This window comes from Siniperca chuatsi, linkage group LG14, assembly GCF_020085105.1.
Source record: "Siniperca chuatsi isolate FFG_IHB_CAS linkage group LG14, ASM2008510v1, whole genome shotgun sequence".
NCBI classification, from domain to species: Eukaryota; Metazoa; Chordata; class Actinopteri; order Centrarchiformes; family Sinipercidae; genus Siniperca; species Siniperca chuatsi.
In genome coordinates, this window is record NC_058055.1 from 6,099,879 (window position 1) to 6,114,135 (window position 14,257).

The 14,257-nt window shown below is 38.5% G+C and overlaps 2 protein-coding genes across 5 annotated transcripts in view; one reads left to right on the plus strand and one right to left on the minus strand.

Moving 5' to 3' along the window:
• The window catches only part of cltca (clathrin, heavy chain a (Hc)), a 37,858-nt gene extending 37,274 nt beyond the window's left edge, over window positions 1-584 (minus strand). For both annotated transcript variants that reach the window (XM_044222279.1, XM_044222278.1), the window contains exon 1: window positions 268-584. In XM_044222279.1, the coding sequence (XP_044078214.1) occupies window positions 268-309 (42 nt within the window). In that variant the 5' untranslated portion in view covers window positions 310-584. The remainder of the gene's footprint in view (window positions 1-267) is intronic.
• Window positions 585-6,027: 5,443 nt separating this feature from the next.
• pdzd3b (PDZ domain containing 3b) lies at window positions 6,028-11,772 on the plus strand. 3 transcript variants are annotated; one of them, XM_044223604.1, is made up of 10 exons: window positions 6,028-6,142; window positions 8,081-8,108; window positions 8,738-8,802; window positions 8,905-9,116; window positions 9,216-9,420; window positions 9,542-9,678; window positions 9,952-10,156; window positions 10,246-10,442; window positions 10,676-10,768; window positions 10,853-11,772. In XM_044223604.1, the coding sequence occupies exons 1-10, from the start codon at window positions 6,049-6,051 to the stop codon at window positions 10,883-10,885; spliced, it is 1,269 nt and encodes a 422-aa protein (XP_044079539.1). In that variant the 5' UTR covers window positions 6,028-6,048; the 3' UTR covers window positions 10,886-11,772. The 3 variants fall into 3 exon arrangements, with proteins under 3 accessions (XP_044079539.1, XP_044079538.1, XP_044079543.1); XM_044223603.1 differs by having other exon boundaries at window positions 6,029-6,142; window positions 10,850-11,772; XM_044223608.1 differs by lacking the exon at window positions 6,028-6,142 and adding an exon at window positions 7,467-7,843 and having other exon boundaries at window positions 10,850-11,772.
• Window positions 11,773-14,257: the final 2,485 nt, after the last annotated feature.

Below are 14,257 nucleotides of genomic sequence, written 5' to 3' on the forward strand. Positions count from 1 at the left end.
CTTCTGTTTGTGTATTGCAGACTTTCGCCAGTTAACGTTATATCATGAACAAGGGTGGCTAGTGTTAGCAAGAAAGCTAGATGCTAACTAAGATAAACGTCATCCACCCTGCCAAGCTAGTTAGCATAGCTCGCAAAAGCTAACTTAGCTTGTTAGCAATCCTGAACTTGTGTTTGACTTGTCTCTGGAGCCACTGAGAATCTCGTAATGATTGCGACTGAAAGACAAACTTTACCTAACAATTTAACCATTCATTCATCCACATACCTGCAGGTGCTCCTGAAAGCGAATAGGCAGGATCTGAGCCATGGCGGTTCCTCTCTCTCTCTCCTCCGGTCTCTTCTAATGCTAACAAACTACGGCGTCTTCTCTCAGATCCTAGCCGGACAGCCAGGGAGCCTCTAGTCTAAAGTCCAAATGAATTAATTCTAAGCCTTGTGTAAAACGTGCTGTCGGTGTGATGGTACTTTTTTATTCGTCCCTAAACTGTTTACTTGCGGGCTTCCCCTGGCTAACGACTGACTGCCACTACACCGACTCCCTGAACCTGCAATGGCGGTGGAGGTTGGTCAGCAGAGAAAACATCCCGGAAATGGAAGTGCACTCAATAAGGCGGATGAATACGCAGTCACACTTTTTTAAAACTGCATTATGGCGTGTATAATTACTATTTCATTAATACATTTACAGTGTTTTATATTCTCTTTGAAATACAAAACAGCGACACAAGACGTCAACATACAAATCTATAAGAACAAGTGTAAAACTGGAACTATTTCTTTCTATTCGCCCTTTGATTTTTGCCACATCATTCGTCTTTGTAAATTAACGTCAGTCCTACGTGTTGTACACTTGTTCCTCTCAGCCAATCAGAACACTCCGAACTCAAGCCAGAAATTCAACTTTTTCTTGTATTCAGTAACATCTATTCAACATTAATTGTATTTAAATTGGGTTGCATATGCTCCCAGTCTGTATGCTTCACATTATCTCTTATCATATGATAATAAATCTTGACCAACCTTGATTTATTTGCATTTTGTTAGAGATTACTGGTAATTACCCACAATTCACTTTAAAGGAATGAACTTTCACCTACACTGATCATCTGGACACACATTGCTATTATATGTACATAAACGTGTGCATGCAGTATGTGTGTGGTTGTGTCCCACTACACATACTACAGAATGTATTAAGCAGACAGCTTGTTCATACTGACATAGTTGTCCTACACAAACTATTACGCCACAACCAAAGCTTGCAAGCAAAGCAAAATATGATGAAGTATTTTTTGGGAACCTTATTTTCCTTGTTACACTGAAATATAACTTCAAATGTAAGAAATAAGCATCATTTCATGTCATTCTCTCAAGACAATCTGAGAAATGAAAATTATAGGCTATAAAATAATGATCTTCATTCAAGTCTTTAAGCAGGATTCGTGTGTTTTGGTCAGAATCATGCAATATCTGTTGGGTGGAGTGTGAACGTAAGTGATCACTTCCCTTTTTTACATCCACAATTTCTTTTGGCAGAGGATGTAACCATATTGCTCAATGTAAAACTGAATGCTGGGAACATCACCCCTCAAATGAGCTGACCTTTTAGCAGAGATGTCATTCTGCTGAGCCAGCAATTGTGGCTTCTGAAGAAAAGAGTGGTTGCAGGAAAATTAGCACATAGTATTTGTCTCTATAGCATCATTTGCAAACCAGTATACTATTTTTTAAAGAATTTTTCTTTGTGTCAATATCTACTGAATAATACCATTAAAATTAAGTCAATCCTCCTGTTAAAAAGCATTGGTACAGAGATGCCAGCCAAATGAAAGGACCAGATCAGTGCCAAAAATCTACTCTAAACAGTGGAGACATATGTTAGAGCTATGTTTTTGAGGATAAATGACTTGAACAAGTACATCAGGTGTAAATTTATTAGGAGTGTAACATCACTCTTTAATTGTTGATGGAGAATCTCCAACATCCAACATTATAGGACTCATTCACACACTCACACATTCACACCAGCTGCTTTTCCAAATGAAGAGTGTATTTGTGCATTCAGATGAAATGATGTTGTTACTTTGCTATTTTCTGTGGTGTCATTATAACGAATTGTCCAAAGAGCATCAGTCCAAGAGCATCACTGTCCTACCAGAAAACATCTGGATTGTGATCCACCCAGAAGGATCCTCTGGCCAAAACTACTCAAAAAAAAAAACAAAAAAAAAAAACTTGACTGAAACATTTCACAATCAAATGTTATGGGGAAGTGTTTGGGGTACGGTGCATAATTTACACAAATGTTCAAGAAAGAATTCCTGCATCATAAACCTGCATCACCATATTCACATTAAAGGAATCTAGATTGTTAAATATTTCATTTAAAACTCACAAATAACATTTACCACCAATGTTTTTACTTCAGATCTTAGCCTAATTCATACAAAATAGAAGATGCTACATCTAAAAAGCTGCATTACTGTAACACAAATAACTGTTCTTAGCACTAAATGTATGAATAAACCCCCCCTAAACATAATGCCTGAGCAATCATGAATCAATAAATAATTGGCTTTACACTCCAGAGCATAAATTAATGAATTTCAGAGGAGACCAGTCTCTGCTGAGATGACAGAGAACTGCATGGAGATTAAATTGTTGGGTTTTGTTTCCCACCTGGGACCAAGTCTAATAAACCTGGACCAAACCAACTATGAGAGGCAGAGGGTGTAGTAGAGGCCGTCCTGAATAGACCATTCACGCTGCTGTTGCCATGGATTCACAGACTGAGGAAACACAAGACACAGACACTAACAGAGAAGCCATGTGTGTCACGATAAAAGAGTGGCCTTTGGACTTTCTGCAAGGATGTCACACAGGCCCGCTGAGGCTGAGATGAGCTCAGGCTCCATGCAAAATGAAGGGCAGCATTGGTAGCTCTGCAGCTTTTGCCCTTGTCTTTCTTTATAGACTGACTAACAAGATGTCCCCTTCTCTAGTTAATGTATCTCATCTCCCGCAGCTCAACAAGGAGTCAAGTGAGGTCCACAGAAGAGCAGCCATGCTTGGACTTGAGATATGTGTAGCAAATGGGATCATGCTTATAAAAAGGTAACTGTCTCCTTTACAGTTTTGACCGTTAGTACACTCCAGTGCTCTGGCAAGGATTTAGGCACAGATGGGAGCTCTGTGTCTTCCTGTGGCTGGGAGGATCCCATTAGGGATGACTGAGCGGGACTGAAACTTGGAACCAGAATCAGGATTGAGAAGCCCTGTTGGCTCTTTGATTCTCTTTCTTTCTCTTTCCTTCTCCTCTGTCTCTCTCTATCATTCTCCACTTTAAGAAGGTGGAGGTTAGGGGAATGTCATCGCACAAACATACTGTATACATATATACTTTCAGTTATTTCTCTTTCTTGTCTCTCTCGTCATTTAGCAGGTTCAAGTTCATTCAGCTGCCTGTTTCATTGTCAGGAGGATGGTAATACCACCACTATTGTAAACTTAACAATATTTTGTCTATCTGCTAAGTTGAACTATAATACACATTCTAAATAATGCTTGCACAAATCAGGTGGAGTCACATATTTTCATTTATTTTTCATAAACTCACATTATATTGTAGCCTAACCTTTGAGCGTCAGCAGAGATGAAGTTACTAATTGACTGTGTGCGGGCCTTTGCACCTTGCAAGCAAGAGGAAGAGTAGTTTGTCACAAGTTACAAATACCAGTCTAAGGAGGGACCATTAAAGTCAAATAATTTTGATGCAAGACCTGAATGGTGAACTGCTCAAAGTTTGGCCCTGTTGCTGTCTTTGCACTTTGGTTACATGTATGTATGAGTCAGCTGCCCCCATTGTACTAAAAGACAGGATTCAAAACCTACAGTCAAACCTGTTTTCCCAAAAAATAAACATACTTTTAGAGCTTGTGATTGACTTAGCCTGTCACAAATACTAGAATATGTTCAAGTAACAACAAATACAATGTTCCTTAGCATGTTTAATTGAAATTATACGTAATTTCAATAAAAATGGTAAAACTGTTTTCAGTGCAGACATATTTCATTTGGATTTTGTTGCCATCTAGTGGACTGAGGCTTCAATTAGCTATTGTTGGCTTTAATTAGATACAGTTTTAATTTGCTGAAGAGTGTTGCATCTATTCTCATGTTGAAAAGAGTGATACTATCATAGGAACTGTATGTTTTTGGTGCAGTTGAATTTGTACAGCACTTGTAAGTATGATGATAAACTGCACGTCTAATTCCTGAAATATAAAAAACAGTGTTAGAAGGCTCTTAAATAGAAAGTGAATTGTTAGGGAAAAACAGAAGTTCCCTAACAATGAATGTCCATACTTCATAGTGGTATTATTACAGTAAGTCATTTTCTGGCAGTAGAGTATTCTGGACATGCAGTGCCACCTTCTGCAGAAACATAGTACTAGAGGCTCAACAGGTGGCACTGCATTTCCAGAATACTCTACTGCCAGAGTCTTGGTAATTTGTCTACCAGCAAGCCTCTCTACGTCTGTGGCTTTGTGACTTAATCCATGCATACAGTACTTCCCTAACAGCATCTGAATACTTGCCATGCTCAAAGGTGGCAATGCTAGTCTGACTCTGTACGTGCCCATCTGGTTTATCTTGAATTGCAGCATGCTCTCCCCTCAAAAACGTTTAACTGCCTTGTAAAGGAACCACAGGTTATCAATGATCTAACAACCAAATGTTCCAATCAGAGGTGTGTGTTTAAACATGAACAAAAAAAAAAAGCTTTCTCTTTCCTGGACACCAAATAAAGATTTGTTTCCTGCAATCACATTCATAACCTGTCTTGTGCATGTTTTGGAGCTATCACACGTGGATGGCTATACACGCACATGGACATGAACACACAGTCACACACTGACGGTGCTGGGTGGAACACTATGGAAACCGATTAAATAAACCATAATGGGTGCTTTTACTAGTAATTGTGTTAAAAGTATCATCTCTCCACATTAAACCTTTATGTTTAAACAGATGTGCACATAACTCTCGCTGCCTAAGTTCATGGGAGAGACTCTCAGTGGGTGAGAGGTCATGCCACGAGCCTGTGTGTGCAGTGGAGGGCACAATCTATGGTTTTGGGTTGTAACAACTTGTATTTGGTCAGAAATTATTAATAAGCAACGACTAAAATCTGGGGCATATTTTCCAATTTGCATTTTTTAAAAGGGTGTTTACCATGAATGTCAGTGCATGATAAATACTTGTCCTGCATGGTTTATTGTTTTGTCTGTTTTGAGGTTTTAGCACGCAGAAAAGCACATCGGAGTTGAGCGTCTTGACTCATTATCATTTCTGAAATCTGGAGCTCATACTGTATGAACATTAAAGATGCTGGAGGTCATCACTTTAATTTCCTCATATCTCCTGTAACATTTTATCCAGAGAAATATGAGGGCTGACTGTTGAATGCTGACAAAGAGGAATCACAATCAAATTAGTTAAAAAAATATGGTGAAATGACAAAATTATGAACCCAGTTAATAAGCTCCTATCTCCACTACTGTGTCTCTAAGTGTTGTATGGCTTCTTGAAACCCTTAATACTGTTTTGGTTTCTTATCACCCTCCGTCATCCTCATTTTCTCTGTATTTCCAGTCAATCAGTTCTTAGTCATGCTCACCATGGGCATCAGCACCATTCCTTCTGCTGCAACATCAGCTGAACTGTAAATCACTACTCTGCTATTTTTACTGGAATGTTTGCCTGTTTGTGCAACTTGTAACTGAGCTCTGGCCTTGGCACCGACAGTCAGGCTTGAATGGTCACAGATAGTAGTAACTTTTCCAAAATAACAAGATGAAAGTCATTCATTGAGGCAGAACTGTATGGAATGATCTTGTTATGTGCTTCGTACTTTCAGTCAACAGTACAATGCACATTGCACACAGACATTACACATAGGTATGTGTGTTCAAGACTTCACACACTAATTAAACATTAAGCCTGGTGTCCCTCAAAGGGAGGAGTCTCTCTGTAGTCAGAATAAATGTTTGGACGTACAGTACTCCCGCTGTTAAATCCCTCTGTGTGGTTGACTGATGACCTGATAGGAAAGAGACACAACATGAGATCAAGTACAGGTAACACATTCAAACCTATCCTAATCTTTGTTTTCCAGCTAACTTATCTGAGCTGTCTCATCCATGTTGTCCTTTTTTGTATTTTACTGTGTATCTGTATATTTTTTTTACATTTTGAACTCTCAATGTATTTCTCATGCCTGTGCCATCTTTGTATTCTTCTGTGCTGCATTTAGGATCAAATTTAGACCACACAGTGTTAACAACCATATGTCTAATGAAATGTTAAATAGAACACTTGACTTGATGTCTATACCTTGACTTGTTGAACATGTTCAGTATATCCGTTTGGATAGTGCTTCCAAGTTTAAGAAAATGATATTTTCTATTTGTGATCACCATTCACAACCCCAAATTCTCATCTTTATAAAGTAAGAAAGCTGATTGTGACTATTCAACAGACCCAGTTGAGCTTCAGCAGTTTTTTTTTTTTTTTTTTTGTGTATTTAGAGGACCACTATGCCCTAGAACATTAAAAAGAAGGTTTATGGTGGGGAAAAGCAAACAGTGACCCATTAGCTGCACCTAAGTGCCTGTGGTATAAGCTATTCAGGAGAGGGGCTGCTTTGCCACGTAGATGTGATGTGATAGATGGATTTCATCTGGGAGCAGAGAGTTTCTAAACGTCTTACATTATCATTACTGTTTTCATTTTACACTGTATCAGAAAAACAAGGACTCAGTGTCACAGACATGGTGAACCAAACAGATAAGCAGTGTAGAGGACAGTGACGGTTTAGTCAGTACGGTGAGATGAGTAATGAGCAAATTATTATTTTATTTTATTTTTCTTTAACCTTTATTTATACAGGATTGGTTGGCTGAGCGGATACATGCTCTTTTACGACAAAGCCCTGTTAACAGTTTTGTAGAATAATAGAAACAAAACAACAAGGACAGACAATAAACATAACAAGACACAGAGAGGTAGAATGGACTGTACTTATATAGCACCTTTCTAGTCTTTCTGACTACTCAAAGCACTTCAACTACATATCTCATTCACACAGCGATGGCAGAACTGCTCATCAAAGTAACTAAGCATTCTAACTAAGCACTAAGCACAGCCCTCAGGAGCAATTTGGGCAGTGTCTTGTCCAAGGACACTTGTGGGCTGGAGGAAGCCGGGATGTTTTTTATTTGACAGTTCATGCACTATTACTTACTACTTGTATTCTATGTAATCAGTAAACCCACTTTGTACACTTATTTTAATTTTATACTTATATCCACTTGGTACTTAATTTATCTTACCTGTATTATTGTGTATTATGTTTTTGGATTAGTACTTCTATTCCTGTGTGCATTGACGTGATAGTGAGCTGCTGTAACAAAAGAGTTTCCCCTCGGGGATCAATAAAGTATTTCTGATTCTGATTCAGATTCTGATTGAAGGCTTAAGTGTATTTTTCTCTGACAATATCAGTATCTCATTTATGTAAAAATGCTGTTTGACTGTTTTGATTCTTTATCTGTCACATGTTCATTAGACATTTGCAACTTTAAGGTTTTTAATGTTCTTTAATCCCCTCCCCTTTTAGAGAGGACAAAGACTAAAGATAATCACATAAAGTCAGACCCTGTTTTATGGTGTCTCAGCTGATAGTCAGCAGATATGTCATCCAAGGCTCAAATACCAGTCTTACTGTTAAGCTGATGCCTCACAGTTTAGTACGGAACCACGCAGACATTCACAGAGCTGTAAGTTCAAATTAATATATCATAATGTGAATGACAGTTAATGATCATATCTGATTTGTGTTGCTATGTTGAAAAATTTGATCTGGGCTGTGTGGTATCAATGCAGATTAAAAATGACTATGGTAACGACATCACATATTTTGGTAAATATGTATGGAAATGTGTGAATATTGAATTTCACTACCTGAATTTTACGCTGCTAAAGTCATTAAATTGATATAATCCCTGTTTTTCAAGGTTTGGTGGAAATCATAGGGTTGACAGAGTAAGTATGCCTTTCATCTAATTGTTTGCACCAATGTTTATACATTTTGAAATACCCTCATTATTTCAGTTCAAACTTATGTGACTGCTCTACTGTTACTACTAATAAAATAATGAAGATGATCAGGTACGGCATAGAACAGAGTTAGAACAGAGTTGGACATTTAGCTTGAAAAACAGAATTACAGCGTTCATGCCTCCCCATAACTATATCACATTAATGTTTAGTACATATAGCTTGGCAGGAATTTTAAAAAGTGTAATTGACTTGGCTTGGCATTTGGAACATAGTAATCTTTAAGACTTTGGGCCCAAGATAAGGCCAACTATGCACAGATAAATGCTGTTGTTATTTTAAATATAATAACATACGAGGTTATACAATACACTAAAAATTGTATTGTAATTGTAATTGATGCAATTGATCGATTACTTTCTTTGAAATTCAGAAAAACAAATATGGCATTTTTACTGCATAGTAATTTATCTTTTTAAACGTTAATTTTAGAGGGCCATAAAGAAAGAATATAGTTCACTTTACTTTGATTTTTTCTATACCTGCCAAATTTAATAGTCAGTAGTTTGTAACTGAAAACTTAAGTCAAATGTCTCACATCTCTCCTTTTGCAGGAAATTTACATTTAATCCTAGAGAAGGAATAGACAACCCAGTGATGGTCATCACAGATGACGCAGGTATCTTGCATACAAATGTCTAATTATCTTCTGTGTATCAGACCATGAGGAAACTCTGCTCTGAGAAGGTGTGACAGCACTTTTCTGTCTCTTCTTGCTCAGACTCTGTGTCGACACCCAGCCCACGTCTGTGTGTTCTTAAACGAGAGGAAGGGGAGTCCTACGGCTTCCATCTGCGGGTGGAGAGGGGACGCCAGGGTCACGTAATCAGAAATGTCGTGGCAGGAGGAGTGGCAGAGCGCACTGGACTTCAAGATGGAGACAGGCTTCTGGAGGTCAACAACTGCTATGTTGATGATGTTCCTCACCCTGAGGTAAGATGAGCTCCCTACATTATTAAACTGACAGAGACCTCCCCAAAGGACTGATGAGATTCTAACAGGAACTACTGTATTTCGCTTTTTATGAATCAGGTAGCGAGGAAGATAAAGCTAAGCGGACACCAGTTATGTTTATTAGTGTTGGATGGGGAGGAGTATGAGCAGGGTACGTCCCGAGGTCAAGACCTCCGAGGTCTGGCCAGCGCGCATAAGGGCGAGGGATGCAAACCACCCAGACTCTGCCACATCACCAGGCATCCTGTCTCTGGTCTGGGCATCAACTTCACACCCATTGAAGGTAACACTTCTCCTGGTAATCACAACGAGTCCAAGGTTCGAGATTAGCTGTCTAACAGAAGGACGTCAAGTTGAGGTCTGTGCAGTGTTATCCAGTTGCTCTTCCTGTTTCTGCTCTGTAGGGGAGAAAGGTCGCTTCTCTGTGAGCCTGGTTGCAGGAGGTGCAGCTGAAAAGGCAGGGGTGTGTAAGGGAGATCACCTGGTGTGGATGAACGGAGCAACAGTGTCCGATCTCACACACTCTGCACTCAGCAGGATGGTACGAAGTCTGTTTTGATAATCAACTTTAAAAAAGTAGTCACAACTCTTTCGCTGTAAGCTGTTTGGCTGTCATTTACTCCAAAACTGGTTATTAAACGTATATGGCCTAAAAAAGGCCGTTTCTAATAAAGGATGCAACTGAAAAATATAAATGAAAACATACATATAAAATCTTTAAAAAACACATGCACACAAACAATAGGTCCACTTACAATTACAAGACTGAAGTTATTATGTCCAGCCTTAACTAGCTAATAATGTTTTGCTGTAGATGAAAAAATGTGGTGATCACATCACCATCCTAGTGATTGACAGTGAGAGTGAGAAGAACTACATGCAACAGCGGATGCCCATCCTGCCCACCATGGCTGTTCCATATAACCTGCCATATAGAGCCCGAAAACTCCATCTGCTCTCTGGGCCTGGGGGCTACGGCTTCCTCCTTCGGCTGGAAAAGGCGCCATCAGGACGCACATGTGAGAGGACAAAAAGAGCGTAAAACTCAAACACAAGCATTCTAGACTTAAGTCTTTGATTTAAATATCTGTGTATTTTCGAATAATAGCTCATGTTCTGCGGGAGATGGACAGCGGCGGCCCAGCAGAGAGGGCAGGTATGCACGATGGAGAGCTGCTGCTGGAGGTCAATGGAGAGTCAGTGGAGTCACTTAAGCATGAGGAGATTGTGGACAGAGTGAGACTGAGTGGACAACACATCTCTCTCACCACCATCACTCCCCAGGGGCAGGAGTTTTACACTCAGGTAGACATCACTTACTAGATACATGTCTTTTCCAACACACAATTTTTTAAATATCCAAATGCTTAGGATGTGGTCCTAACCAAACAAAAAATGATTCTGCATTTTTATCTTCAAAAAGTGGAGATGAAAAACCCCCCCCATCAGAAATCCATTTGGAAGCCATATCTAAACATAATTCACATCCAGATAAGAGTCAGTGTTTACAGTTTCTTTCCTTTGATTTGTTTCTGCAGTTAGGTCTATCACCCCTTCTCTTCTGTGAGGATGATGCTGTTGAGAGGGAAAAGGAGAGCAGTACACCTACCAGAGATATCACTGACAGTGAGGTAAAAAAAAACTATTATTTGCACATGTATTAATTCATCAGCGACCACAATCTTTACCATCTTTTCTTGTTTGTATCTCAGCAGGAGGAAGAAAGTTATGAGATATCATTTTTGTGAGCGACCAAGATACTCGCACAATTCTGAAGACATTCCCCCGATATCACATGGCTACTGAAGAGACTTCAGACTGAGCTGAACAAGACAAACATGTCTAATATTATTATATTGGCCAAGATGTCTCAAACTTATCCCAGGGTTTGACAAAGGAATCCAAACAATGAAACAGATAAAATAAGCTAAATGAAACTGTAATATTGTCAGTTGTACAAATCACAAAGACATTTTGTAATGTGTATGTGTATCTATAGATGTAGAACATTTAATCTTAGACAACAACTGCCACATATGATCTCAATCAGAAGAAATACAGAATAAATATAATGGTGTCCACAGTTTAAAGGATCATAATCTTTATAAACTAAATTTCTTATTGTACTGAGATGAATGGAACCCAGTGGCTGTGTGTTAGCGGAAACACATTCGGAAATCTTAAAAATGATCAGCAGTAATGTAATGTACTCATGATAAATGGGAAAACACTGGTATGGCACTTTAATGTTTTAAAAAATAATTAAATATAATACATTTAATTGTATTGTTTTGGGTGTGAGTGGAGGGTTATGCACATGTGTTTTGAGTATTACATATAAAACATTATGTTTATTGAGAATGTAGCTGAAATATAGCTGAAATAATATGGATATGAATATTTACCAACAATTTGCCATGTTGAACTCCCAAAGATTCCATAGCCTAATACATAATACAAACGCATAAAAGGGCAATGTGCAAAATGAATGAAAGCATCACACGATACAAGTTTCTAGACAAATGTAAAAGCGGTGGTGTGAAGTGTTTTAGCAGAATTTATGTATCCATAAACCAAGATTTTTATGTAACTGATCTGACCAAATATATTAAAAGTCTAATTGTCCATGACATCATTTGGTGGTGTTGAGATCTTGACTGAGATGTGATCTGATGGATAGATCATGCTCTGTCCTAAGTTTGGTCTGTGTGTTGTTACTCTCATTAATTTGCCAGTTACCTAAACCTTTCAGGCCACATGCCTGGAAAGGTATACGTGACCGGGAATGGATCTCATAAATTTCCTTAACATGATATCTCACGTTTTCTTGGTGAATAGCCAACATTTAAACCTGGATACTATAATATTATAGTATACTAAATAATAAAATGTCTGTCACTCATACACAAGTGTATGAGTATGGCAAAAATGTAGCTTGTGCATTAGTTGTTTGATTCTGATTAGCTATCTTATTGAATTCTGTAACTGAACTGTAGGCTAAACGCTGTAAGTTAAATTACATTGAAATTTTGGACGTTCAAATGTTGTACGACATACAAACATGTCATTATATAATGTAAACCATAATTATACAAGAAGGCCTTACCTTAGACTGGCAGGCTGGGACATGCAGCGCTGCGCGACAACTGGCTCAGTGGAGTCAGGCTAGAGTCTGTCAAGGAGCAGGAGTTGGAATCGCGTAGCGGGTAAATACAAACAAGTGTATCGTGAATGTAATAATCATGAACTTTGGGAGTGAGGACGAAGGATGGGACCATGGAGGTATGGAGTGGCAGAAAGTGGTGTTCAAAAGGAAGAAAAAGAACAATGGAAATAGTGGTAATTTAAGCAGTTCAGGGGCAGAGTCTGCTGAAATGGCAAAAAGAGCCAGGGCATATCTAAGCCCGAGGCCTAAAAACCAAAACAAGGACTGGAAAGCCATAACTGAGTTTGTTGAGCATTTCCATCTCATATCAGTGGCTAAAGCTCTGGAAAAGGAGGTAGGCAAAGTAAAGTTTGCAAAGTGCTTGAATAACAAGCATATACTTGTACATGCAGTGAGTCAAGAACAACAACACGCTCTGCTGAAAATGAATACACTGGATGGTAAAAAAGTAAAAACCCATGAACCTGGCTCAGCTGCTCGATACAGGGGAGTGACATCTGGAGCACCACTGTGTGTCTCAATGGAGGATATCAAAACAGAACTGAAAGGAGGGAAAGTGTTTGATGCTAAATGTACTACTACTAAAAGAAATGGAGAAAGAGCAGAAATGCTGTCAGTATGTCAGTATGTCATGTATTGATTTAACACTGGTTTCTGCAAATATGGCTAGTCTATGTGAGTGGAAAATATGCAGCGATAACATAGGTAGTGACCACTTTCCTCTTATATGTAATATAGATATAGATAGATGTACCCAAGAAAGTTCTCCTATATATATGGCTTTAAAAAGGCTCAATGGGACAAATTTAAAGAATTCTGCAGGGAATTAGCTAGTAATATTAAAATGAATGGAAACGTAGATGAATGTGCTGGTGAAATAACATGTATGATAACTGAAGCTGCCTCAAGAAGTAGAAACTGTACAACAGTGATAACAGGGAATAAGAGAACTGTACCATGGTGGAATGATGAGTGTAGCTTGGCTATTAAAGAAAGAAATTGTGCTTTCAGAAACTTCAGAAACAACATGAATGTGGACAATTTGATGGAATATAAAAGGAAAAGAGCCATAGCATGCAAAATAATTAAAACAGCTAAAATGAATACCTGGAAACAGTTTTGTGTTTCTATTGGAAGAGAGAGAGAGATGTAGGTCATGTATGGAATATGGTTAAAAAGATGAGAAGGATAAGCAATAAAATATCAGTACTTGCAGATGGAGACCAATTAGCAATAACAGATATGGAAAAAAACAACCTCCTGGGAAGAGTCTTTGCCAGTGTTCACAGTGGAAATCACCTTACTGATATACATAAACAAAGGAAAGAAGAAGTCCTAAGAGATAATGAAAAGGTGCTGGTAAAAAGGTAGAAACCAGCTCCGCTCTGGATATGGAATTCACCTTGAGGGAAATGAGAAGGGCATTAAAGGACAGCAGATATTCTGCTCCGGGACAAGATCAGCTGAGTTCTGCTATGTTCAGTCACTTACTTTTTAGAAAAAGGAAGACTGTTAAACGAGTATCAGAGCAGATTTAGGAAAGGAAGATCCACAGCAGATGCTCTAATTAAAGTAAGTAATGAAACTGAAAAGACCCTTAATGTGAAGGAAAGGATGGCTGTAGTTTTCTTTGACAGTGAGAAAGCGTATGATTGCATGTGGAGAGAAGGTCTGTTAATTAAACTGAACAAGGTTATATAACTGGATCAAGGATTTTCTATCAAACCGAACATTATCCTAGTTAAAGTAGGATCAGAAATCTCAGATAGTTTTGTCATTAAAAATGGGATACCACAAGGTAGCGTCATCAGTCCAGTTCTATTTAATATCATGATTTTTGAAAATACAGGGACAGGTATACAGGCAGCACTGTACGCAGACGATGGAGCAATCTGGAAAAGGGGAAAGAATTGCTCACATGTGTTGAAAAGTTTACACAAAACAATAGTCGTGT